This window comes from Hemitrygon akajei, chromosome 14 (genome assembly GCF_048418815.1).
Source record: "Hemitrygon akajei chromosome 14, sHemAka1.3, whole genome shotgun sequence".
Taxonomy (NCBI): Eukaryota; Metazoa; Chordata; class Chondrichthyes; order Myliobatiformes; family Dasyatidae; genus Hemitrygon; species Hemitrygon akajei.
The window spans coordinates 69,165,443-69,192,312 of NC_133137.1; the positions used below are offsets into that span (position 1 = coordinate 69,165,443).

A 26,870-nucleotide genomic window follows, 5' to 3' on the forward strand; every position below is an offset into this window, starting at 1 on the left:
TTCAGGCATACTGGAATGATATTTTGGGTGAAATTGTAAAGATTCTGAAGATGGAGCTTGAACTGGACCCAGTGTCTTTTCTCTTAGGCTTACCCAGCAGTCGTATTATTAATGCACATCAGAAAAAACTTTTTAACATCCTGACCTTTTATGCGAGGAAGAACATTTTACTTTGTTGGATATCCGATAAGGCCCCTGGACTTTTTGGTTGGCGTAAATTAATCATGGAATACATTCCTTTGGACTTTTTGACATTACTGTACACTCAAAAACAAAGAGTTTTCATAAAACATGGCAAACTTTTCTGCAGTATATAGATGTAAATCTGTCTGCTATACTAATAAGGGCTTTTGTATAGGATGTTGTGGTGATGTCTATATTTTGATGGAAGTGTTCTGATACCTGATATCTGTGAGGGGAAGAAATGTAAATGTAAGTGTATCTGGAAATTGAAAGTTTTGTTAAAAAAGTTTTTTTTAAAAGATAGTTACACCAAATGAACACCACAGTCTACGCCAAAGGACTGCATCGGACCCGTTGGCAAAATTGGAATCGCAACACTGAGGAGCCAGGAGCAACTTGCAGTAAGTAACAACCTTTTATTGATTCATGCCGTTTATTTACGGCTTGAACACAGTTTGGGATGGTCAGCACTACCAGTATGCTCATTGGTGTGCCGCTTGCCTAGGGGTTCGTTGCTTTCTTCTAATGAAGTGCTGAAATATTCTGGTTGCTGACATTTGAATTGAACGCTGTTTGTTTGGTCTGGGGTGATCGCAGCTGGAAAGCAACATGAGTGGAACTGATGCCAGAGATCTTGAAGTCAGGACTAAAAGAGAAATTAAACTTACTGAGAAAGTTTTAAAAAATAGAATCAAAAGTTCTCAAAAGGAATATGAGAAAAGTGAGCAAAATTAAAGATTTAATACCATCAATTATATATCTTATGGGAGATTCAGAAAATGTCTCAAGTGCAGTCTCATCTTAGAGTAGAATGGTCTCCACGAAGCTGTTGCTAAGCAACGTTACATGCTGTTGTCTTTAGTTCCTAACCCAGAATGAGATAAGTAAATTGAAAGTTTTACCGATAATGAAACTTTTATTAATTTAGTCACAGCAGATGCTAAACAATGGCTGAAACAAAGCAATGTTTAAGGTTTAAGGTCGAAACAAGTAAAAATGTTTCTCAAATTTCAAGACATGTTTTGACTGTGCATAAAGCTGAGGATCTACAGGATGACATACACCCGAGCATCAGTGCATCAAATGTTCATGCTCCAAGCTTCGCTGCTAGCAGAACATCTTCCGTATTTCATACCTCTTCTGCATGCATTAAAATGGAGGCTAATATAGCTGCATTAATTACACAGCAATAAACATTGAAGGATAAACCTGTGTTTGAAGAGCAAGAGGAGCCACAAGAAAGGAAAGAAGCAGATAGAAGAACAGCTTCGTAGAAATGAAAAACAGCTTTGTAAAGAAGCAGCTATGAAGGATGGAGCAGCTTAAGTTGCTGAAAGAAATTGCAGCACAGATGGCCAAAGCTAAAGTGTGCTATGGGCCTCAAGTACAGTGGATGCTAAAAGTGCTCCAGCAGGACAATCCTATGGTATGAGTTCCTATGTTGATGCGGCACAGAGAAAACCCAACACACTCAATGTCAATGTTGATTCGTTTGTTCCTCAGATATCTATGAAACAAGAGTTAGGGCCCTCAAGGGGTAGTTCAGGGTGTTCACTCTCAGCCTGCACTACAGAGGCACTCTGAACCTATGTCATATTCAACAGCTCAAGGTGCTCATTGGGGTTTTATTGGAACACTCGTGCTTTAGATGATAAAGGTCTGATTAGTATTATGGAGGCCATAAGGACACAAAATGAAAATAACAACCTTATTGGTACAATGACAACCCTTTGCATCTTTGCCTAAAAGAAAGATTCCAATCTTTATGGCGATCCATTGTAATATCATGCATTAATAAGAGCTTTTAAGAATAGTGTTGAAAGAAAGACTGACAATTATGGTGACCACCTCTATTTCCTTGAACAGTACACTATAGGTTGCCCTAGAGAGCTTGTCAGAAGTTGCCAGCATGTTAATCCTAAGGAAGGATATCTAAAAGCTAAGGATCATTTTGGTTTTAAGCAGAAAATTGCATCAGCCTACATTCAAAAGGCTTTTTCTCGGCCACCTATTAAATCTGAAGACGCGAAGGCTCTTCAAGACTTTGGTCTTTTTCTTAAAGGCTGTTGTAATACCATGGGAGAAGTTCAGTACATGAAAGTGCTGGACATGCCTGTCAATATGTTGATTGCTTTAAAGAATTTGTCCCATATGCTTAGGGATCTATGGAGAAGGGTGGTCTGTGAACTACTAGACAGGTACAACTATGAGGCTACTTTCACTGCCATTGTTGATTTTATTGAAAAACAAGTAAGGATTCCCACCTGATGTTTGGGAATATACAGGATACTACATTACCTGCAGTAAGCAGGGTATGAACAAAACTAAGTTACAACTTCGTTCTAAGACTAATGGAAGCAGCTTTGCCACTACTGTGGCCAATGAGAAGCAAATCTAAAATAGCCTGGAGCTAATGAAAGGGAAATGGTCTCGTCAGCCACAAGGGTTTGTCTGTTCTGTGGGGGTGAACGTACACTGGATTTGTACCCTCACTTGGAGAAAAGGCCTCATAATGAGAAGATTGCCTTCCTAAAGGAAAGTGGTGTTTGCTTTGGTTATTTGTGTACAGGACACAACAGCAACGATTGATGGAAGCATCTTTCATGCAAGGTAGGCAGTGGCAAGCGTCCCAGCATGCTTCATATTCGCTGTGACAAAAAGGGTGCAGAATCGTAACAATCTGTGAAAGAATCAAACAGAACAGTGAGTAATGCCCCGGTATCTAATGGCCTTATAGGGGCTGGTGATCATGACTGTAAACTACCTATAATTCCAGTACAGGTGAAGTCTAAGAAGGATAACAAGACAGTAGTTACTCATATTTTTCTACATCAAGGAAGTACTGCAGTGTTCTGCACAGTGGGCTAATAAACAAGCTCAACCTAAGAGGAAAAAGAACACACATTCTCTTATGCACCATGGGTCAAGAGAAGGTTGTGAGTAGCCACATTGTTTAAGGATTGGAAGTTAGATGTGAAAACTATTGTGAACTACTTAACATCTATATGCAGGAAAGTATGTCAATCCACAAAGGGAATATTCCTTGTCAGAGGGATCTCCAGAGATGGTCTCACTTAAAGCATGTCCATTTGCCAGAGATTGATTCTGAAATTGAAATGCTGATGAAGACAAGTGCGCCTAAAGCATTGGAGCTTATGGATTTTGGGCTGCTGATCATGAAAAGCACCTTGAAATTTCCCTATCATGCACGATGGTTTTAGTAATTGCCGACATTTATTTCAATTCATAATTCAAGTCAATTAAAATATTGCACACAATGTAAGCTGAAACGTTTTCTATCTTATCCAGGAATGCCTGGGAACACTTAGGCAGGGTGGATGCTGCGTGGCAGGACAAGTTTTAGAAAGGCTATAAAAGTATCACGCACACACCATTCTATGCATTATACTTTCATTTAAATCGGTTTGCGATCACGTTGATGCACTTGCTCCACACGTATAGCATATTGTGTGTACTCATTATAATAAAGTAATTGAATTTTCAGGAGTATTTGAGATAGCAAAATGCCTTGTCAACATTGCAACAACTGTGATCATTTCTCTTTTATGGCGAGTATACACTTAAATCTCAAAGACTCCTCTTATTGAGAAAGCTTATGGGCTCTGCTTTGGCTGTAAAATTGACGACCAAGACAAATCCTGGGCTCCTCATGCTTGTTGCGCAACATTGTTGTCGATTTTGAAGCTTGACTCAGGTACTTGGAAGTCAATGCCTTTCGCTGTCCAATTGATATAACAGAAGGATCATGTGACAGACTGGTACATTTATCTGACCAATGTGTCTGGTTTCTCTGCTAAAAATAAGAAATCCATTGAATACCTTAATCTTCTTTCAGGCATGAGACCTATGCCACTTGATAATAGCTTCTAATACCAAAGCCACTAGAGACACAGAGTCTAGAGGAGGCAGATGAAGATGCCATGATGCACAAGCCAGGAGTGGAAAGCAACATTGATACTGATACAGATTTTGAACCCTTTATGTTGACTGAGCCTCATCTGATGGCTCATTCTGAGTTAAATAACCTGGTCAGAGATTTGGGTTTGTCAAAGGCAAAAGCAGAACTACTGGGTTCAAGACTGCAAGGAAGGAATCTGCTGTCACCAGGCACAAAAAAATTCCATGAAGGATTTTGATATTTGAGACAGATGTTTCCCAGAAAAGCTGATACTAAGATAAAGGAAGGCATGTTTGTTGGTCCACAAATCAAACAGGTCATCAATGACAAGCTAATCGAAGAACTTTGAGTGGGACTGGGAAAAAATGCATAGAAGACATTCAAGAATGTTGATGAAAAGTTTCTTCACAACTACAGAGCACCAAACTACATGCAGCTGGTTGACAACATGCTTCAAGCATACAAAACCATGAAGTGCAACGTCACTAAGATTCATTTTCTGCATTCTCATTTAGACTTCTTCCTTGCAAATGCTGGTGCTGTCATTGACAAGCATGTTGAAAGGTTTCACCAGGATATAGAGAAATGATATCAATGCAACTGGAATCCATTAATGCTGGCTGATTATTGTTGAACATCTAAGCGAGAAGCCTCAGACACCAAGTACAAATGAGAATCACCAACAAAACATTTTTTGCTTAGTTGAACCATGGCAAATTGTCAGCACTGTTATGCAATTAAGTGCATTATATTCAATAAAAGTTAATTTGTTTCTTCAAATTCCTATGAGATACAAGTAGTCAGAAATTATATTTGTGCTCAGTTTTAAGCACCACTTTCAGAAAAAAAATACTGTCCAATGTAATGGAAGATTGCTGAACAGTGTGCTTTGAACGTAGGGAAGAGGGTTAAGAAGGATTTGTCATTTCACACTGACTACACAGCTTTCATGTAGGATGTCACCTCGAAAGAGTGCCAGCGGAGCATCTGGAACACAGTGTTGGGAAAATCTGGTATATTCCACATCATGGTTTTTATCACCCCAGAAAAGGAAAACCGTGTTATGTTTGATTGTGCAGCAATTTTTCAGGGACTATCACTTAATGCTCAGCTTTTACAAAGAACAGATGTTAATAGTTCACTGATTGGAGTCATGGCCAGAATCAGAAAAGAACCATTGCTGATCATGATGGATATTGAATCAATGTGCAGATCTGCTGAGGTTTCTTTGGTGGCCTGATAATGACCTCAGCCAAGATATGGTGCACTTTGGAATGGTGGTTACATCAAGTTACATCTCTCTGAAGCAACTTCATCACTGAGTTGTGCCAATTTCAATCTTAAGAAATGTGCAGAAGACAACGAAGAATAGTTCAGCTGCAAGGTGGTGGACAAGGTTTTGTATTGCTTCTATGTTGATGACTGCCTTGTGTCAGTGTCCTCTGAGGAAGAAGCCGTGTTACTCTATCATGACCTTGTATCCATTTGTGCTAAAGGTAGTTTTTGACTCACAAAGTGGATAAGCAACACACATAGAAGCTATCTGTGATATCTGAAGAACAAAGAGCAAAAGACTTGAAGGATTTGGATTTGGATCAAGATATTCCTTGGGTGGAGAGAGTACTGAGTGTGCAATAGTGTATTCAGTCTGATATTTTCCAGTTTAAGATCATGATCCAAGATAGACCACTTACCAAAAGGGGAATCCTCTACACCATATATGTCAAACTCAAGGCCCGCGGGCCGGATGGAATTATCTTTGGCCCGCGAGATAATATCTAATTACTATTAAAGCTGGCCCCAGTAATCGAAGCGCCTATGGCGTATGATATGGCTAATGCTGAGTTTATTCAGGTACCAGGTTTTCAGGGTTTTTAGTGTTTATTCGGCAGACTTCTTCATAAGAAACGGAATTTGTAAAGTGAAACACTTTGTAGTTATAGCAGAGACTGAGACACATGAGAGCAGGCTGAAAAAACGGAGGCAATGAAAGCTGCGTTTGCACGCATCCGACTGATCCAGCCCACATGAAGCTGCATTTTGCTCAATCCAGCCCGTGACCTAAAATGAGTTTGACACCCCTGCTCTACACCATTAGGTTCCATCAATGATCCATTTGGAATCTTGAGTCTAGTGGTGTTATCTGCTAAGAAGATCCTACAAGATCCATGTAAGAATGGGCTTGGCTGTGATAAAGCTATACCAACATCAACTGTTCATCAGTGGACAGCTGGCTGGAAGAACTTTGCCAGTTGGAAGACTTCAAGATTTCTGGATATTTGAAACCCTTGGATTTTGGAGAAGTTACACCACTTTAAAAACGAAAACAAAGATGTCTATGGAGCAGAAATCTACCTATTGTTGCAGTGCTTTTATCATGGGAAAATCTAGGGTAGCTCCATTGAAGTTAGTTTCCATCCCTTGTTTGGAGCTCACTGCTGCTATGATGACAAGCCATATGGACAAATTGTAAAGAAAGGAGTTGTACAGGTAGCTTCAGGGCTCAGTTTTTTGGACTGATACTACTTCTGTGAAGTAAATCAAGAATGAAGCTTCCAGATTCCGAACATTCACCGCTAACAGAGTTTCAGACATTCTTAAGGTCTCACAAGCATCGCAACGGAGGTATGTAAACATTTCAAGCTACCCTGTGGACACATCCTCTGGAGGGTTGAAGGTGAAGTCTTTTCTGAAGAATAAGGTATGGGTGTCAGGGCCTCAGTATCTTCTTCACCCTGAAAGTGAATGGCCTGTGAATCCTGATTATTCTGGAGAACTTTTGTTAGATGATCCAGATGTCAAGCAGATTGCTTCAATGAATATCATGCAGATTGAAGAGGAGATGGACATGGTAATATATATAATCCATCACTTCTTGACTTGGATCCATTTGAGGAAGACAGTAGCCTGGATTCTTAGATTTAAGAACTTGCTCTTACTTCTTAGTCAGTAGAGGAAGCAACTGAATATCATTCACTCTCAATCTGACTTGGATGTTTGGCGAGAGAAAGATTGAGAAGGCCAAAAGTCATATTGGCTGAGATTGCCTCTCAGCGGAGAAGTTTAGAAAGGAGATTGTTGTTTTTTGTCAAAGAAAGAGATTTCCAGATTAATTTTTGAGTTTGCAAAGGGGAGAAAGTGTGAAAAGTAACAGTCATATTTTCAAGCTCAATCCAATACTTGAAGACGGTGTCTTGAGAGTTAGTGGACAGCCCAATAGGGCAGCCATGCCTGAAGAGTCTAAACACCTTGTTATACTGCCAGTGTACCTTTATATCTCAGATCTCATTCAGCGGCATGTACATCAAGAAGTGGGTCGTGGTGGCCATAGCCACGTGTATCCAGGTTGCACCAAAAATTTTTGGATTCCCAGTGCTAGTACGGCTATATGAAGAATCCTGGCTAAGTGTGTTGTTTGTCGACAGTTGAGGCAGCTCCAGGGTCTCTCCAGATGAACCTCTGTTCACACGTGTAGGAGTGGACCACTTTGAACCTTTTGAGGTGAAAAGCAATAGAAGAAAGAGGACATTTGTATTAATATTAAGATTTAATGTCTCCTATGTTTTAGTAGTATGTAGCTGTAATTATTATAGTGTAATAAATAAGGGGCTGTGATGTAAGAGCTATGTACCTATGTTGTATTGTATATTTATTATGGGTAGTTAGTTATGTGGGTTGGGGTGTGGTAGAAGCTCAGAGTTTAGTTACATATTCATGTGCAATCTAGATTGGGTAGAGCTAGGAAGTGGGCTGTGGGTGATAACTTTTTGCTGACCACTTATATACTTTTAAATATGTTTAAGAATGCTTGGCTTAAGTATGTTTAAATATGCTAAGACTTTTTACTTTGGTAAATCACTAATTTTAGTTTCATTAGTTTTTATCATTTTGCTAGTTTCTTAATACAGGATTGGAAGTTTTTTCTTTGACTTTACAACTTGGTTATAGTGGACAGCACGTCATAAAGTGTCTACCACCCGTGCTCAGTCTCTGAACGGTTTTGGTTTGTATTCAAATAACTGCTCAAAGGTCTGATGTACATTTATTCCTATAAATATCAGAATTAGTTTCTTTCTTTCCCCCCACCCCCACTCCTAATTAATAGTTAAAATTACAATTAAAGCAAACACAAGAATATTTATAGACAGTGAAGTGCACACATAACAGTCATTCTCAGGCTGCATTGTCGCCTGGACGAAGTGCAGTTCTAAGATACTAAGAGCATTGATTAGGATGAGACTGGCTACAAATCTGGAGGTAATCTTTGGAATTGTGGTAATGACAAATCCTTCACAAAACCATAATTTGAACAAGAATGCTATATTCCATGTATATATATTTCATCAGTATAACACATTAACATTAAATAAATAAGGCAGAGAGAAATTTGTTTTGAATGTTCTTTTCAGATGTTGAATGTCCTCTATAGCCACCAAAGTATGATTTGAAAAGTTGATAATGTTATAATATAGGAAAATGTAACCGCTACAGTTGGGAAAAATGATTAAGAGTTCAATGTTGTTCAGAGGATTAGGAACAAAGTCCATGACCTTTGCAAAAATTGTACTTTTTTTCATCTGAGAAAGCAGATGGAAAATTTGGTTTCACGTTTCATCTGATGAACTTCATATCTGCAAAGGAATATCAGCTTAGATTTTTGGGTCTGGTTTATGAAATAAGCATCATAAAATTTAGCTTCATCTGTGAAGCTTTCATATAAATAGTAAACTGTTTTATTCCATTTAAATACAACAAACTTTGAATTTTCTTTTTTTAATGGCTATATTTCCAAAAATATAATTTTCATGTTATTCTCACATCAGGTGAGTTTGATACAATTTATTCTAAACAACATTTTAATCAACAAAAAGTCAATGTCAAAAATTGCTGAGAAATAATCACAACCTGCTGCCTTAAAATTGGGCAGGTAAAATACCAACTACAGTAGTGATAGGCAAAGGAGTTTTACAACAGCTATTGATTAAAAAGTATATTATGCAAATCAAATCACAAACACATTACAAGCTCATTCTAGATCTCACCTTTCTGCAAAGTAAACAGTTCCTCACCTCCAATGCAAAATATTCCATCATCGTTTCTGCTCACAATTAGATGATCAATCATCAGTTCCACTGGCAGTGGATCGTGGGTGGGTTGTTCACGGCATGGATTGTCATCCTTTGAATGAAATTGTAACAAGTTTTTAGAAGCTTTTATTATAATAGCTAGTTAGTGGAAATATTCCAAAACAACTTCTGCACATTTCCAAAACTACTCAACCAAATTGATCTGGGCTTTATAGGAATAAACCTGATTTTGATTCTAACAAAGCTGTAATCTGCTATTTGCATTGCAGATCACTTTGCCAATCATGGCTTGGTTAGGGATAGTCCATCATGCTTTCAAATTAATTTGCTTCCACAAATAATGATATAATAAAAGAAAAAAATATAGAAAACAATTCTGATATACTTTAAATTCTTTGTCAGCAAGAATATCTGCAAGCTAATTACCCATTCAAGAACAGAACACATATTTCATAGTTCGAAGTAAATTTATTATCTAAGTACATACATGTCACCATGTACAACCCTGAGATTCATTTTCTTGTGGACATACTCAGTAAATCAAATAACCATAATAGAATCAATGGAAGACTGCACCCAACAGGGCAGACAACCAATGTGCAAAAGATAACGGGGCAAATACAACGAAAACCTGAAACAATCCAACACATTACAGGATCCTGTTGCAGTTTAACTCAATCTGATCACTTACACAGGCACAATCAAGTGGCAAACATCATTCACCAAAATCTTGCTTTAAAATACAAACTCATAAAAATCATATCTTACTATAAATATAAGCCTGATCCAGTTTTAGAGTAAGAATGCCAGATATTATATGATGACTGATCCTTTATTACACATAGGACAATCCATAATAATCATTTGGATATAATAATACAGGATAACCACGCAAAAACAACTTACTTAATAGATATAGCCATTCTAAACACACACAGAAATCAGTAAGTGAAAAACACCAGAAATATGCTAAATTTAAAGAGGAAATTAAGACTTTGGAACATGATCAGGGTAGACCTGATCCCAATAGTACAACTGGTATCTAATTACAACTGGTATCATCCCAAAGGCACTACACAACAACATTAAACAACTAGGGCTACACAACAATATCTATGCAAATCTTCAGAACGCTACAATACTGAATACCACTAGAATAGACCGACAGTTTCTACCAATTGAGAAATTGGGTATGCCTGCACCTCACGTTTTACCAGTTTGAGCAGAGAAAAAGAACAATAAATAATAAATAAGCAATAAATATTGAGAACCCAGGATGAAGAGTCCTTGAAAGTGAGTACATGGTATATGTCCATGACACACACCAAGAAGAGCCTCTCCAGGTTATTCAGTACGCTTCATCCTTGAACAATAGGGATTAACTGGGTCTCAGTTTCAAACTTTGATTTGTATTAAATTGACTGATCTCACAGAAAAATAAAGAGCTACAATCCTGCACATCTCCAGACAATGGCCATGTTTTGTATCAGCAGCCACTTCACCTTCCATTCAGATAGTTGCCAGTATTCTTTATCCAGACTCTGTTATAAATAGTAGCCACAGGATGAAATATTAAAAGGCATGCAGCTTCAATACAAAATCTGGTGATAAACAGTACTGAGCATTTACTTTAATTTCTTTAGACTGATATTTTGCATCAGAATTCATTAGCCAAAATAGTACAGGATCTTCCATACAATCTTAACAAACAACGTAACGAAGGGCAAACAACAGTATTGCTCAAGCCAGCAGATTAAAGAACTACACTCAGTATAAACAGAGAAGTGTCAAGTAAAATATTTAATTCACACAGCAAATTCTCTAGAAAGCAACTGGGGAAAAAGACATGAGACCACAAAAGGGAGGACTCGCAAAGAACTAAACCATGAAACATTATCTGATCTAAATAACCATAACATTGTGATTACCATTACAGACTTTGAAGAACCAACATTTAAGTTTCAGTGCCAAGATTGTCAATTGCAATTAAGATATATAATGCTGTGAAAAGACTCCAAAAGCTAAAACATTTACTTGTGAACTATTTTCTAAGTTAACTAAAACTGCATACCGTGCAATGTAATTCAATGAATCATGTACAGGTAGTGAAATGCCATTTTATGATGGTTTCTGAAAGTAATGTGGCAGTTCATAATTTTTGTTTAACCATGCACATGATAATGGATGCAGCTCCTTTTTCTTTAAAAAAACATAAGTAAATGCTAGCTTGATATTTAGAGTACAAATCCAACCCCTTAATTTCAGTAAGATAATGCAGGCAACATACTAAACCATCAATTATGCCTGTGTAAAAACAAGATCGCCATTTTCTAATCCTGCAGAGACTATTTTCCATAACTTTGCATAAATACTAGCTTTTCATAGACATTATGCTCTGGGAATAACACAATTTTTACCGTCAATTGTAAAGAAAATGTTAAGGGGGCTCTTTACTAACATTTCACTATACTGTTGGGCAAATGTTTTTGCAGAACATACCTTTAGTTTAATCTTAGAATCAGTGATTTCAATTTTCATGGGGATAATGTCAGCAGGTGCTTCATCTTCCAAAAATATTCCTAAATTTGTGAGGGAAGATATCAGGAACTCCGAGTTGAAGTCCTTAACAATGCATTGCAAGAAACCATTCCGGACTGCAAGTGGTGAATGGACAGCAGCACTAGGCCCACCCTCAAGCCGTAAACTCACTTCAGGTGATTCTTTCTTGCATTCTTGTATCAATGAAGACTGGTGTCGATCTAGACACAAAATAGAGGGGGGGGGGGAATCAAAATACAACGTCAAAAGAGCAAGTTCATTGTTTAATATAATACTTCAATAAAAGCCAAGTCTGTGGTTGTATACTCATTTTCTTGCAACCATTTTTTAAAACACTATTGCTTAGGGATGCATTTTCCAATCCAAATCTAGTTTTTGCTTAGTTTACTAATAAAACACAAATTGTCCATTAAATACCGTTTACTTTTCCTCAAATTAGACAAGCACAAATTTCTTGAGGAAGTATGACCATAAATTCTCTTATGCAATTTCTCTTTTCACGTGGGGTCCATGGGGCTGACTGAACAGCAAATAGAATGCAATGTCGATCAAAAGCTACCAAAAAATTGTATTATTTAAGTTCAGCTGGTTGTATCAAATCTGATGCCATGGCATTTAGAAGTAATACAAAGTGCTGTCGCTCAGAATTTATGACAAACACGAGTAGTAAAGAAGTGAAAAAACATTGAATTATTGAATGATGTTAGATCCCGCTAAATATTCTTATTAAGATAACTCCAGTTTTATTCCTTATACAACATTGAAGATCTGAAGTGCAGTTACATAGTAATTCTATTCAATTTGCATGGCTGATGGTATTTTTACAAATTTTGTCTTAAAAAGATAGCAAAAGGTTTGATGCCTAAGTACAATACAGACCATCTACAGGTAATGAAGGGATTCAGTTTTTACAGACTTTCATGACAGTTTATCCATAAATATAACCATATAACCATATAACAATCACAGCACGGAAACAGGCCATTCCGGCCCTCCTAGTCCGTGCCGAAAAAAATAAGAGAGTAAACAAAAATAGCTCCCTGGTATTATAATTGTAATGAGTGGCATTAAAAGTGCATGATTCCACTTGTCCAATTACTAAAGTGGTGGGGGGGGGGGGGAGAAGAAAGAATGGAGAGGGGTTCAGAAGGGGAGAGAGGGGAGATGAGGAGTGGTTGGGGGAGAGGGAAAAACTAATTCTGATGTTTATAGGAATGAATGTATATCAGACCTTTGAGCTTAATTAATGTTACAGGAGCTCATTTGTGTGTTGGGATGTCTAAAAATTGGGCATACATAACCTGGAGATGGCCTGCGATGCAAAATAGTTTAACATTGAAAGGCAAGTTAGCTTTTCGGAAGACTCCTGACTAATCAGCGGCTGCTATATTAGCTTGTGGTTTTCAATGTCCTGTGGGCTGTAAAAGACTGCACTTAAAATATTTTAAAGGCCCACTCAAATAACTCAATGGAATATGGAAATGACAGACAGGTGCCTGTAATTTAATGAAGGTCAAGTTAACATTGATTTCTTATGTTGTTAGATCATGTTTGAGTGATGGGCCTGCAGTAAATCAACAAAGGAGACAAATTACAAGGATCTGGACCAAGCAATGCTGAAATGGTTCAATCAACAGGAGGGCATTATGACAAGAATGCATGTGTGCTAGGCAGGCCAAATTCCTTTTGATGCTCTGGAAATTGAGACACGCTTGAGGGGTTCATTCTGTTGGCTGATTCAGTAGAAAAAAAAGGCAAAATGTGCATTCAAGAGAAGTTGAGCACAGACAATTCAGCAACTGATAATTATGAGATGAATTCATTGTATTTAATGAAAAAGTTGGAAATCAAACAAACTTAAGATACAAAAATGTAAACATATCATGGAAATACTTACAACAAAGGCCTTAGTATTCAAGACTCAATGTCATGTTCCAGGCCATAAGAACAGACTAACAAGTGATATACAAATCAATTGGTAACCCAAGACCGCTAAAATAGGAAAACTGTTCTCTTTTTTGAAAACTGAAGCCATTAATATGCACCAGATTATTTTAACTGCAAATAATGGAAATGGAAGAACTGCAGCATTTAATAAAAGTGGTTGCCAAGAAATCTGTAATTTACCTTCCATTGCACCAGTGATCAACAGATTTTGCTGGAAAAAACTGTCATACTGGTTAATAGTGTCCCTCATCATCCTCACAAAAGCATTCTCATATCAGTAGATGCTAAAATTTTACCAATTTGTTTTACTACCGAATGCAGGTTCTATGTCCATCTTGGCGTAGAGAGTGATTCCAGCAATTCAATGGAGTTATTAATGTAGTCCAATACTAAAGCAGGTAACCAATTTGAACGTTTATGAAAAAGCTGATTGTAATTTAGGAAATGTCCAGAGGATGGAGTTCAATGAAACTTATCATACTGATCAGATCATAATGAAGAGTCTTTCCAGAGTTGAGCATTAAATAAAACTTGGACAAGAAATTTCAGTTGCACACCCAGCAGAAACTGAGTAACAACTGAGGTGAAAACATCTTGTTTTATTTTTATTTAGAAATACAGTGCAGAACAGGCCCTTCCAGCCTAACAAGCAGCACTGCCCAGCAACCCATCTAGCCTAAGCAGAGAGGACAATTTACAATGACAAATGAGCCTACTAACCAGTACACCTTTGTGGGAGGAAACCAGAGCACCTGGAGGAAACCTACACACACTCAGGAAAAGCATACAAACTTTCTTAGAAAGGATGCTGGAATTGAACTCTGAACTCCAATGCGCTGAGTCATAATAGTGTCGCGCTGCTACACTACCATGGTGTCCCTCTCTTTCATGAGATAGTATGTAAAGGCTGCACATTGATCATCATAAACCAAGAAAGTAGTATTGAGCAAAGGGAGGAAAGATCATATTTAATGGTATTGGGTTGCTCAGTGTGTTGGGACACTGCTGAACTACCTCAAGCAGGAAGATACCATCTTCCTGAATAAGGAACTGATTTGATTCATGTAATTAATTTGCAAAAATCAATCATTGAAACAAACCAATATGATCAAATATTTTAATTAGTAATAAAGAAAGCACCTTGTAGTAGTTTTTATGCATTTTAATTTTTTTACATTGGAAAATCCTTTCTATTCCCCTGTATAGCAGAGAGGAGTCTATTCAGATATACAAACTCAGCATTTTAATTTCAATATGCAGTTAGAACACCCCCCCCATGCATCTAAAAAGAAAAACTATTGTACTTGTATATATACAGTATGTATAAACACTGTTTGACTATAACATTGCATGATGGCAGGGATTTGAGTGCAAATGATTACTGATATACTTCTACTGCCCCACCCTGGAAATTCCAGGGACATGCAGCATTTACAGTTACACGTCTTAAGTTCAAAAGTAATACTTAAGTACGGTAATAAGTAAAAAGTAATAATGCTTCCCGTCTGGTTAGCAAATTATGCAAGGAACTCTGCCAAATATTAGCTCTTTGCAGCCAAAGAAGTGTACAGTCATACAGCAACACAGTACAATACAGGCCCTTTGGCTCAACGAGTCCATGTAGACCAACGTGCCTACCCAGATCAGCCCAATTTCCTGCATTCAGACCATAATCACTCTAAGCCCTGTCCCTCCACATCCCTATCCAAGTGCTTCTTAAACAAAAACATCATACCTGCTTCAATTCCTTCCCCTGGAAGCCAGTTCCATATACTCACCACCCTCTGCATGAAAGGTTGCCTCAAACGTCCATTTAAATTGTTTCTGTCCCACCTTAAATATATGCTCCTAGCTTTGGACTCCCCTACCCTGGGGAAACTACTGTTACCTTCCACCCCACCTATGCCCCTCATAACTTAAAGTATTTATTTAGAGATTCAGCACAGAACAGGCCCTTCTGGCCCAACAAGGTGCTCCAGCAACCCACCTATTTAATACTAGCCTAATCACAGGACAATATACAATCACCAATTAACCTACTAACTGGTACATCTTTGGACCGTGTGAGGAAACTAGAGCACCAGAGGAAACCAATGCACACACAGAGGAACAAAATAACTTTCTTACAGAGGATATCAGAATTAAACTCTGAAGTCCAATGCTCTGAGCTGTAATAGTATCATTCTGAACATTACACTACTATAGTGCTCCTCATAAGTTTGTCTCTCATTCTTTTATGTTTTAAGGAATAAAAATATATCCTGCCCTACTTCTCCCAATAACTCAAACCCTCCAGTCCTGGCAACACCCTCATTATTCCTTTTCTGCACTCTTTCCAGTTTGAACACATTTTTCCTATAAGAGGGTGACCAACACTGTACACAGTATTCCAAGTGTGGTCTCCCCAATGACTTAGATAATTGCATCTTAATATCTACACTCATTGCCTACATTGTAGACACCCAATCCCCTCAGTGATGAAGGCTAGTGTGCTAAATACCTTTTTCACCAAGCTGTCTACAGTGGTGCTAGAAAGTTTGTGAACCCTGTAGAATCTTCTCTATTTCTGCTTAAATACGACTTAACTGTGATCAGATCTTCACGTCCTAAAACTAGATAAAGAGAACCCAATTAAATAAATAACACAAAAATCATTATACTTGTTCATTTATTTATTGAGAAAAATGATCCAATATTACATATAGTTGTTGGAAAAAGTATGTGAACTTCTGAGGTAATGCCTTCTACTAAAGCTATTCAGATTCAATGTGTTCCAATCAATGAGATGAGATTGGAGGTGTGGGTTGTAGAGGTATCCTACCCCATAAAAAAAGACAAACAAAGTCAAGGTTGCTGACAGAGCCTGCACTTCTCAAGAAAGATCTGTTAAGTTAGACTAAATATTAAGCACAAAACCATGAGCAAATATATGGACCTCACAGAATAGGAACAGCTGAAAGACAACTTATTTCAACAATGGAAACAAATCAACATGATGACATACTTGTAAGCATCCAAGAAGAGGAAAACCTTGTTGTAGGATTTGGAGGGTTGTGTGCTTCAATGACCCAGAGAGCTATGTTGGCTGGAGTTAGGGCCTTGTGCTTTGGCTCTTGGTAGGGCCACCCATGCCAAACAGATCAAAGGATAGAGGCCAGACTAAGATAGGTCCACCAGCTCTCCAGGTTCAGAGATTCAGCTTAGAGCTAACAACCTTGACTGGTCAAAAAAAATTGTTCTGGAAGCACCAACAGAGAATCCTTCTATACAGACTGAGATGGAGGACCTTCATTGCTGCCCTAAACATTAGCACCGTACTGGGCAGGAAGTAAGTATGCTTGTAAAATAAATATGCTTGATACAAATACCATATGGTAGTTTGATAAAAATATAAACTCCATATACAGTATATTACACAAAATACATAGAATAAATATGCTGTCCATTAGCAGACCAAACAATTGCAGCTCAACTTTAAGGAAAAAATGTTCATTCCTAAAACTACATTTAACTAATTGTAACTCTATTTTATTAAACAGCTTAATGTTAAATACCAAATAATTCCCCCACTTTTGTAAATCCAAAGTATACTACATACCCATGCTACGGTTGCTAAGGTATTGCCGAACACTGATATTTCCATGTTGGCTTGGTACTACTTGATTTATCTGTAAAGACACTGCTGTATCCTCGCCCTTCACATCAAATGCACAGCTCACTCCAAAGACAGTGAAAACCATCACTGATACCTGTTCAAAGAAAATAATAATGGTTATAATGCAGAGCTCTTCATACTGCAAACATGTCAAATTTTTGACAAAGCACATAGAGCTCTTGTAGTGATTGCATGCATCTCTGAATGGATGTTATAAATAGTATTCGAATGGGAGTATCATCAGAAAAATACTGATGTATTGGGTGGGAGGGTCTTTGGGAGGTGTGGGAAAGAGTGCTTGGTTACATCTGACTATTTCTGCTTAAAATATACACATCTCACATAATTGTATTAGGTTTATTGCAAAACATAATATAGCAAATCTCATTGGGCTGGAGTCTGCAGTTCAAATTGTAGGTAATATGCATAAAGAGCTTGCAACTGTGGGCAAATGGGCTGGATCAAACCCATTGATCAAAAATGGCCAAATAATCATACAATCTGATCAGCTAAAATTGCAATGTTAGCTTAACAGTAGAATTGAATACCAATTGGACACCTGGAACTTTTTGTCACACTAACAGTATAGCTAAACGTATAAAATTCTAAAGGGATTGGACAGGCTAGATGCAGGAAGATTGTTTCCGATGTTGGGGAAGTCCAGAACGAGGGGTCACAGTTTAAGGATAAAGGGGAAGCCTTTTAGGACCGAGATGAGGAAAAACTTCTTCACACAGAGAGTGGTGAATCTGTGGAATTCTCTGCCACAGGGAACAGTTGAGGCCGGTTCATTGGCTATATTTAAGAGGAAGTTAGATATGGCCCTTGTGGCTAAAGGGATCGGGGGTATGGAGAAAAAGCAGGTACAGGGTTCTGAGTTGGATGATCAGCCATGATCATACTGAATGGCAGTGCAGGCTCAAAGGGCCGAATGGCCTACTCCTGCACCTATTTTCTATGTTTCTATAACAGGAACTCCAGGCAGGGCCCTTATATCAAATTGTTCTTGGCATCTTGAACTGCTGTATCTTTAGAACTGAAAATGGACTTTTATATACACAAATACTACATAGATTCAGGAACAAAAAGTGCTGCTGCTTGCACTTTTGGAAAAACGCATGCAAGAGGAAAATTGTATAGACTTGCTAAAGCAGATTTAGATTAAACTATAAAATGAATAAACATACAAATGTTAATAAAAACATTACTCCAAGATTATGTTCATTTTCTCAGGTTATTTTAGGAGCAGAAACTTTGATTAAACATGAAAAAGAGTGGAAAGACAGGATATAAATACAGATTTAATGAAAGAGACCTCAAAATTCACTTTAAAAAATCGCAAGATTTTAACAGTTTTGACAAATTTTGACACTTCTAATTTGTGCTGGGACAAAATAAATCATTTCAGTTTTTGAACCCTAATCTGCTGAAAAATTTTATCCGAGATCTTTACAGCATTTAACTGACACAATTCTGTACATGAAAATACTGCAAATTCAGAGCTGCTCATGTTTACCAAATCTCCAGGGGCCTGTTCCACACTTTGAGATGCAGTACTGCAGACATCTGGTGATATTCTCCCACAATTCTCAGTCCCAAATGCCCCATTAGCACTTTCTGCTGGACTCTGATCAATAGAAGCTTCTTTAAGACTAACGACTGAGGTATCATCAATACCAGCATCTGAGAAGATGAACACATACTTTGTTTCAATTAAGCTAAACAAACTTCAATAAAGAAAGTAGTGTAGAACTGATTGGAAATTTTGATAGGCAAATTGGAAATGTTAACCCTGAAAGGAGTTATGAAAATTTGAAATATGTATACACAACAGATTTTTCAGGTCAAGAGCAAGCCTGATCCACAGTTAAAACTAAGTCATATTCAATTTATCACTTATTGTACAAGCAAAATGCACAAGGCAATTTATCATTTTACCTCAAACTTATTCTATTACATAATAAATTCCACAAAGCACATATCGGATCTGAAAGGCAGTATCAATTACATTATTGAAACATGAGTGTAGTTCCAGAAAGTTTACTAGAATGTGAAAATTGAATTCATAACACAAAAATAACACAGTTCTCTTTTCTTATTATCCACAGTGGCTCCAACCCCTTTTTTTAAAAAAACACAACAGGATGCTAAGTATTATCCAGGGAAATTGAAATTTGGATTAAAGTAGCTCAGTGATCAGCAAATTAGCAGCAGTGGATGAGGTGTTATGGATGAGCTGGCCCTTGTGAGGGGGTGGAGGGCTGGAGGGAAGAAGGTGAATGTTAACTGAAATGGAGGTGATCTAGGATTCTGTCATTGAGAAATTATCCAGGAAGCATTTTGGGGAAAAGAAAATCTCCAAGATTGAAAACCAGGAACGAAGCCTACTTATACACAATGGGGATCCTTGAATTCCACTCAATTAAAAGTTGGCTTTAAATATTTATGGATAGGAGGGTAATTAGGTGAAAGCTGCTGGAGAAATGTGGTATAATTGTTGTAGGCAGAATTGCTTTTTGGGAAAGTAGTTCAGAACGTTGTACTTAAGTCACACTTCCCACAGGTCATCTATACTCCCACAAGTCCTTTTACCCCTTTTATTACTAAAGAATGCCTTACCTACTGACATTTAACTTTATGACAATGTCCCCTTTTGTCTTAAAAAATAGTTTTGAAGCAATTATAGTAACAGAGCATATTTTAAATCAATGAATAGAAAATAAAAATATGCTTAAAGTGGACAATTTTGATGTTTTGCCTTTTTAAGATGAAAGAGAATAGCTTCCTAATCTGCTATTTGTTAATTCATACTGTTCAAAAGGTTTAGATCTCTGGAAACAAAAATGGTCATGTACATGTCTTATTACATGACAAAAGAACTATCAGAGCAATTAATTGTAGGCAGAATGTCCTAAGCAGCTTCAGAGATAACCTGAAAAATCAGATGTCGACCAAAAGGAATTGATGGAAGAGATGGTCAGTTGAAGAATAGGTGTATTGATAAACACATTGTAATCCCATTGTCATTCTGAAAAATCATTTCCAAAGCTTCTATAGTTGCTCCTCAGTTAAGCTGCTTAAAGGTAAAGGCAGTGTTCTGAGTGTTTTGTGTATTTTCAATACATGATATCTATATCCCTTTGCAACTTCAATCTCCCATCTCCCTCCTCCTAACTTACAGACTGCAATCTAAAACTTTGTATTTCTTCATTGAAATCTGGTGCCCAGCTAAAACACTGTTATATATTCCTAAAGTACACCATTTGTGATATCCTGCTATTTGGAGTAAAAACTTTATCTGCCCACTCCTCAACTCCTAACCTCTAAACAATACACTGATTAAAGCCCATCTCTGAATCAGTCTTCTATTGGCTATAAGGGAAGGCTTGCAATTCATAAATCTTATTCAAAAATGACAGGCAAGTTAATGCACAATAATATAAAAGCCCTAGAAACACACATGCTCAAACAGATTTGGCTAATAAATAAATTAAACTACTACCACCCCTCCCCTACCCCACCACTGCATTCATATCCTCATTTGGAAATTATTTTTGATTAACATTCCCAACAGCATGCATAAATGGGCAAAGAATATTCTCTAACAAGTAGCTGAAACTTGATCAAAAATTCAAATGAGCAACGTGCCCTCAAATAGAATGCAGCTTCAAAACAGTATATTAGATTGCCTCTTTTGTGTTATGAGTACTATGAAAAGATACCATACAAAACTATTTTTCAACTACTGAGGACACTGGAATTTTTTTTTTGGACCTAGCCATCATTCTCCATGGCAGAATAAATATTTAGATGCCAATTTTTCTTCTGCAGGAGCAAATACCACCTGCAATGCAAAAGATTCTGCCACAGCTCCATACAATAAACATAGCCTCATATTTTCACCTGTCGACTGGTGCAAGGCTAGAAGAGCTGCAGGTTGGTTTAAAAAAAACCTTTGCCCACTAGGAAAAGTATGAAATCCAAAGCAAATGAGGACACCTGGAGCTAGACCCAAGTCCAGAAAAGACCTTTGCTTATCATGGATACATCTTAATGATAGTGCACTAAAGGTTTGCAATCTGATAAAAGGAGTGAGAATAAGTTTCATGTACTAGACCGTCATGGCTGTGAAACAGGCATCACCGCATACTAAGCTGCCAGAGATGCTTTCTAATGTCCTTCTTTCCCCCCCCCCCCCCCCAGTACTGTTTATTTAGCCATATGGCTCTGATTACATGATTACATCTGCGTTGGTAAATAACAAATTTCTTTGTAGGAACTTTTATTGCTGGGTCTTTCTCACTTCTGTCATATTTCAGTCCATCAGCATATAGTATACACATTTAACGATATTTGAATGATCTTCATCTGGATATTTTGTATCTTTTACCTAATCTAGGATTTTTATTCTGCTATATATATGATGAAATTTTTGAATCAACATTGTCAAAAAAGGATTTCAGAATAAAAATTGGTACCACTTGAAATATATACAAGAACTTGAGTAAAATAATCATCTTAATAGCATTAATCCGACCTATCAAAGATAAAGACAATGGTGACCATTTAGTAAACAAACATTTAATCTGATCAAATAAGGGTAAAAAATTAACCTTGAATAACTCCTTATGATTTTTTGTAATTTTAATCCCTAAGTATATAAAAAAACATTAACTAATTTAAATTTCCATAAATTGGAACCTGTCTATTTAAAGGGAACAATTCACTCTTATTAAGATTCAATTTATACCCGGAAAAATTACTAAACTGAGCCAATAATGATATAACTGCAGGAATGGATTTCTCAGGATCAGAAATGTATAATAACAAATCATCTGCATATAATGATAACTTATGTATATCCATCCCGCGAGTAATGCCAAAAATGTTAGGTGATTCTCTAATAGCAATTGCCAAAGGTTCCAGAGCAATATCAAATAATAATAGACTAAGAGGACAGCCTTACCTGGTACCCCGAAATAAACGAAAAAAGGGAGATCTTTGATTGTTAGTAAAAACCGAGGCTACTGAGTATGATATATCAATTTAATCCACGATATAAATGTCGGACTAAAATTAAACTTCTCAAGCACAGTAAATAAATATGACCATTCAACTCTATCAAATGCTTTCTCCGCATCTAATGAAATGACACATTCTGTGGTGCTGCGTGAAGGAGTATAAACAATATTCAATAATCTCCTAATATTGAAAAAAGAATAGCGATTTTTAATAAAACCAGTTTGATCCTCCGAGATAATTTGAGGTAATACCTTCTCCAACCTGGTCGCCAATAACTTGGAAAAGATCTTGGAATCTACATTCAATAGAGATATTGGTCTATAGGATGCACAGTCAGTAGGGTCTTTATCTTTTTTCAATATTAAAGAAATGGAAGCTCTATAAAAAGATTGTGGTAGTTTACCCAATCTAATTGCTTCTTCAAAAACCCTGCATAACCAAGGAGAAAGAGTAGAGGAAAAAAAACTTTAAAAGTTCCACTGTATATCCATCTGGACCTGGTTCTTTCCCGGAATTCATAGAGGAAATAACACCTTTAATTTCTGCATCCGTAATAGGAGTTTCTAATATTAAAAGTTCTTCTGATGATAATTTTGGAAAATTCAATTTCCCTAAAAAATCATGCATGGTATTATGATTATGAGGAAATTCAGAATGATACAGGGAAGTATAAAAATCTTGAAAAGATTTGTTTATCTCATCATGATTAACTGTCAGCTCACCATTCTGTTGACGAATCTTAATAATTTGACGTTTAACCGAAGCATTCTTCAATTGGTTAGCTAACAGTTTACCCGATTTATCACTATGTATATAAAAATTGGCATTGTCTAATTTTAGATTTTATTATTGGGCAATTAATATTCGATATTTGAATTGTTGGTTAAAGGATTTGGATTTATCTCCTAGCCCTCATTGGGTAAATCTGGAAACTAAATCTGTACAAGGATTTTCATTGGGTTCTATTTTAGGGACTTCTCTTCCATTTGCTCTTTCTAAATTGCATAAACGAATTGACAATCCGATAGTTAAAGACACTTTACGTATATGGTTTCAATTTCGGAAATTTTTTGGGTTGAATCAATTTGTTTTAGCAATTCCTATTGTATCCAATTTCTTTTTTCATCCCTCTATTATAGACCAAGCTTATTCAGCTTGGAAGACTAAAGGTATACTATGATTTTCTGATTTATTTTTGGATAATTGTTTTATGTCTTTTGAACAATTATCTAATAAATATAATTTGCCTAGATCTCATTTTTTTTTTAGATATTTACAGATTAGGAATTTTTTTAAACACTGTACTTCCTACCTTTCCAAATCTTGTTTCTTCGGGTATTTTGGAGAAATTGTTAGAACTAAATCCTTTTCAGAAAGGTGTAATATCAAATGTTTACAATATAATTATGAAAATATGTTCAGAGGCCTTTTATAAGATTAAAAATGACTGGGAAAGAGAATTTAACTTTACTATCCCTATTGAGAATTGGGATAAAATTCTTCAATTAGTTAATTTATGCTCTATATGTGCTAAACATTCATTGATACAGTTTAAAGTTGTGCACAGGGCTCATATGTCCAAGGATAAATTGGCTCGTTTTTATTCCCATATAAATCCTATATGTGACAGATATCATTCTGAGATAGCTTCTTTAACTCATATGTTTTGGTCATGTCCGCTTTTGAAAAAATACTGGAAAGACATTTTCGATATTATTTCCACGGTATTGAACATTGATTTACAACCACATCCTATTACTGCAATCTTTGGTTTACCAATGATAGAGTCAATTCATTTATCTTCTTCTGCTTGTCAGATGATTGCATTCCTTACATTAATGGCTAGAAGATCTATTTTGTTGAATTCGAAAGAAATTAAACCCCCTACCATATTTCATTAGTTTTCTCAAACCATGTTATGTCTAAATTTGGAAAAAAATTATAAGTGTCATATATGATGCTTCTATTAAATTTGAAAAGACTTGGAGGCCATTTATTCAATATTTTCACATGATGTAATTTGACCCTGTTCCAATCCTATTTGTTTTTCCGGTTTTGATTATATATATGTTGAGAGGATCGGAGTTGGGGACACTGATGATTCTTCGTCTTTTTATAGATACTATAAACAGCCCTTTTTTTTTCTTTCCCTTTTTTCTTTTTTTTTCTTTATTAGTTAGTGGTTAGTTTGTTAGATTAGTTTTTCTTAGGGTAATAATTTTTTCCCCCTATTTTTCTCTTTTCTGTTTTTTTCAACATGATATACCTAGTTTTTTTTTGTTTCGTTTATATGATAGTTGTATCATTCATGATTTGGGAAGACTTAACTATATTGTACTTATTGCTTGTGTATCTTTTTATGTTCATTTTAATTTTGTAATTTTGTAATCCCAATAACTATGTTTTAATCTTATCATGTCGATATTAATAAGAAGATTGAAAAAGAAAAAGATATTTTGTATCAACTGATAGAGCTAAACATGAGGTTGCACATGTCTCCATTTATAAACTGAGTTGGACAATTTTTTTTTACCAAATCCACAATATAGACAATACTAACTGATTAAACAAGAATAAGACCGAAAATTTGCTAACAAAAAATTACTATCTGGAAATATGTAGCATTTTTGGTGAAGAAATGCTTCCTGTTTATTCTGAGAATAGCATCATACATTGATTATTCTGTAAAGGTCACTGTAGACACAGTCCACAATCTTGGATACTCACTCTGATAATTAAGATGTATCTTTTCACCTGTTTCTGGAAAGGGCAGACATATATTTTTAACCTATATTTTAACCTCCTAGAACAACTAAAACCGGACAATTAATTCCATGCTTCATACTCCATTTAATATTGTGTACTCCTGTAGTAAAGCTAGAGTTTATTCAGAGACATTGAATTGGCAAAGTGATACAGATACTTGGAATGTACACATGGCAGCAATAAGAGGCAGTGAGCTAGAGATACAATGATTGTACAGAATTCAGATTTCATTATATGTAAAGGATAATCAGTAGCTATTTTACCTCTTGAAACCATTCCTCTCTCGAGTTAACTCATGACTCATTTGTGACCTAATATCATCCAATGTTTTGCACCCCCACTCATTACATCCCTTTACATCTTTGCTTGACAAGATCAATCATGTTCAAAATTAACAAGTGACTTAGCATCAAAGAAGTTTCTACTGTGTCAGGGGTTCCCAACCTGGGTTTCACAGAACCCTCCCAAAATGGTAGTGGTCCATGGCATAAAAATGGTTAGGAACCCCTGAACTATACAGTGTATTTTCTAATTTCAGAAAGAACTGGGTTTTTGAAAAAAAAATAATACTGGTCTTTCCAACCAGCTTAAAGATTTTTATTTCCTCTGTTAATTTTGAAAACATCAAATTATTCCTTAATCTACCAAATACCAAAAATTGAAACCATTTACGAAGAATCTATTGATAATAATCTATCCATGGAGCTGATGTTTGATTCCTATAAACCTTGAGATTTTAATTGTTCACTGTACCCAAAACGGGACTCTGCAGCTACAGTATAATCTTGTGCTCCAGTCCACTAGATACAAAAGCTGGCCTTCATTTAAGCTATCAATTTGCTTCTCTATCTGTCAACATTTCAACTTTGCAGACGATTTTGCTTCTAGCTTTTTCAGCATTTATAAAGTTTTCTAGACCTAACAAATAATGAAATCAGTGTGGACGCAGCAATTTTAGGCTGCAAAATAAACGTTGAAAGCAAAGATTTTGCCACTCTACTATATATAACACTCATTTTGAATGGACTGTAAAGGCATTAATTGCAGATTTAATGCTTTTTGCTTTTTCTCCAGCCCTTTATCTTTCCTACCCACTTGTCTTCACCTATCACATTCTAGCTATCCTACTTCTCTTCCACCCATCTTTATATTCTGGCATCTTCCCTTTCCTTTCCAGTCCTGAAGAAGGGCCTTGCCCTGAAATGTTGACTGTTTACTCATTTTCATAGATGTTACCTCACTTGCTGAGTTCCTCCAGCATTTTGTGTGGTTAACTTTGGATTTCCAGCATCTGCAGACTTCTCATGTTTACAATTTTAAAACAAAGCCAGAATAGTCTGAATTTTAAAATAAACAACTTACCCTTTTCCAACCAAAGGAGGTTTTCATTTCCATCATTCTCTAATAACTGTTCCTCAAGCAGGCTGCTGTCAATTGATATGGTGTCCAGTGAAATTTGGGATGGGCTTCTTCTCACATTTTTATATGCCACTGCACAGTTAGGTAAAGAGGGTTCTACACGATCCTTCAATTTGCCGCTGATTCATATGTAGAAATTTAAAGTGGAAATTTTAGACACGGATTAACAGAGGTCAAGCTTGTAAAGCATATGAACATTGCTTTCTTTTAGAAAATAAAGACTTCTGCATGAATTACTAAGATTACTACTACAGAAAAAAGTTCCAAGGTTAAAGAAAGAACTGTACTACACCTTTCTTTTTAGCTTTGCATT

At 36.4% G+C, this 26,870-nt stretch overlaps 1 protein-coding gene across 6 annotated transcripts in view; it reads right to left on the reverse strand.

Moving 5' to 3' along the window:
- Positions 1 to 26,870, reverse strand: part of bltp3b (bridge-like lipid transfer protein family member 3B) — a 146,922-nt gene that overhangs the window by 7,003 nt on the left and 113,049 nt on the right. For 4 of the 6 annotated variants that reach the window (XM_073066315.1, XM_073066311.1, XM_073066314.1 and 1 more), the window contains 5 exons: positions 26,501 to 26,676; positions 18,867 to 19,033; positions 17,294 to 17,444; positions 11,689 to 11,948; positions 9,145 to 9,280 (listed from right to left, as the gene is read on the reverse strand). In XM_073066315.1, coding sequence (XP_072922416.1) covers positions 9,145 to 9,280; positions 11,689 to 11,948; positions 17,294 to 17,444; positions 18,867 to 19,033; positions 26,501 to 26,676 — 890 coding nt within the window. The remainder of the gene's footprint in view (positions 1 to 9,144; positions 9,281 to 11,688; positions 11,949 to 17,293; positions 17,445 to 18,866; positions 19,034 to 26,500; positions 26,677 to 26,870) is intronic. The other 2 variants (XM_073066313.1, XM_073066312.1) reach the window with 1 other exon arrangement.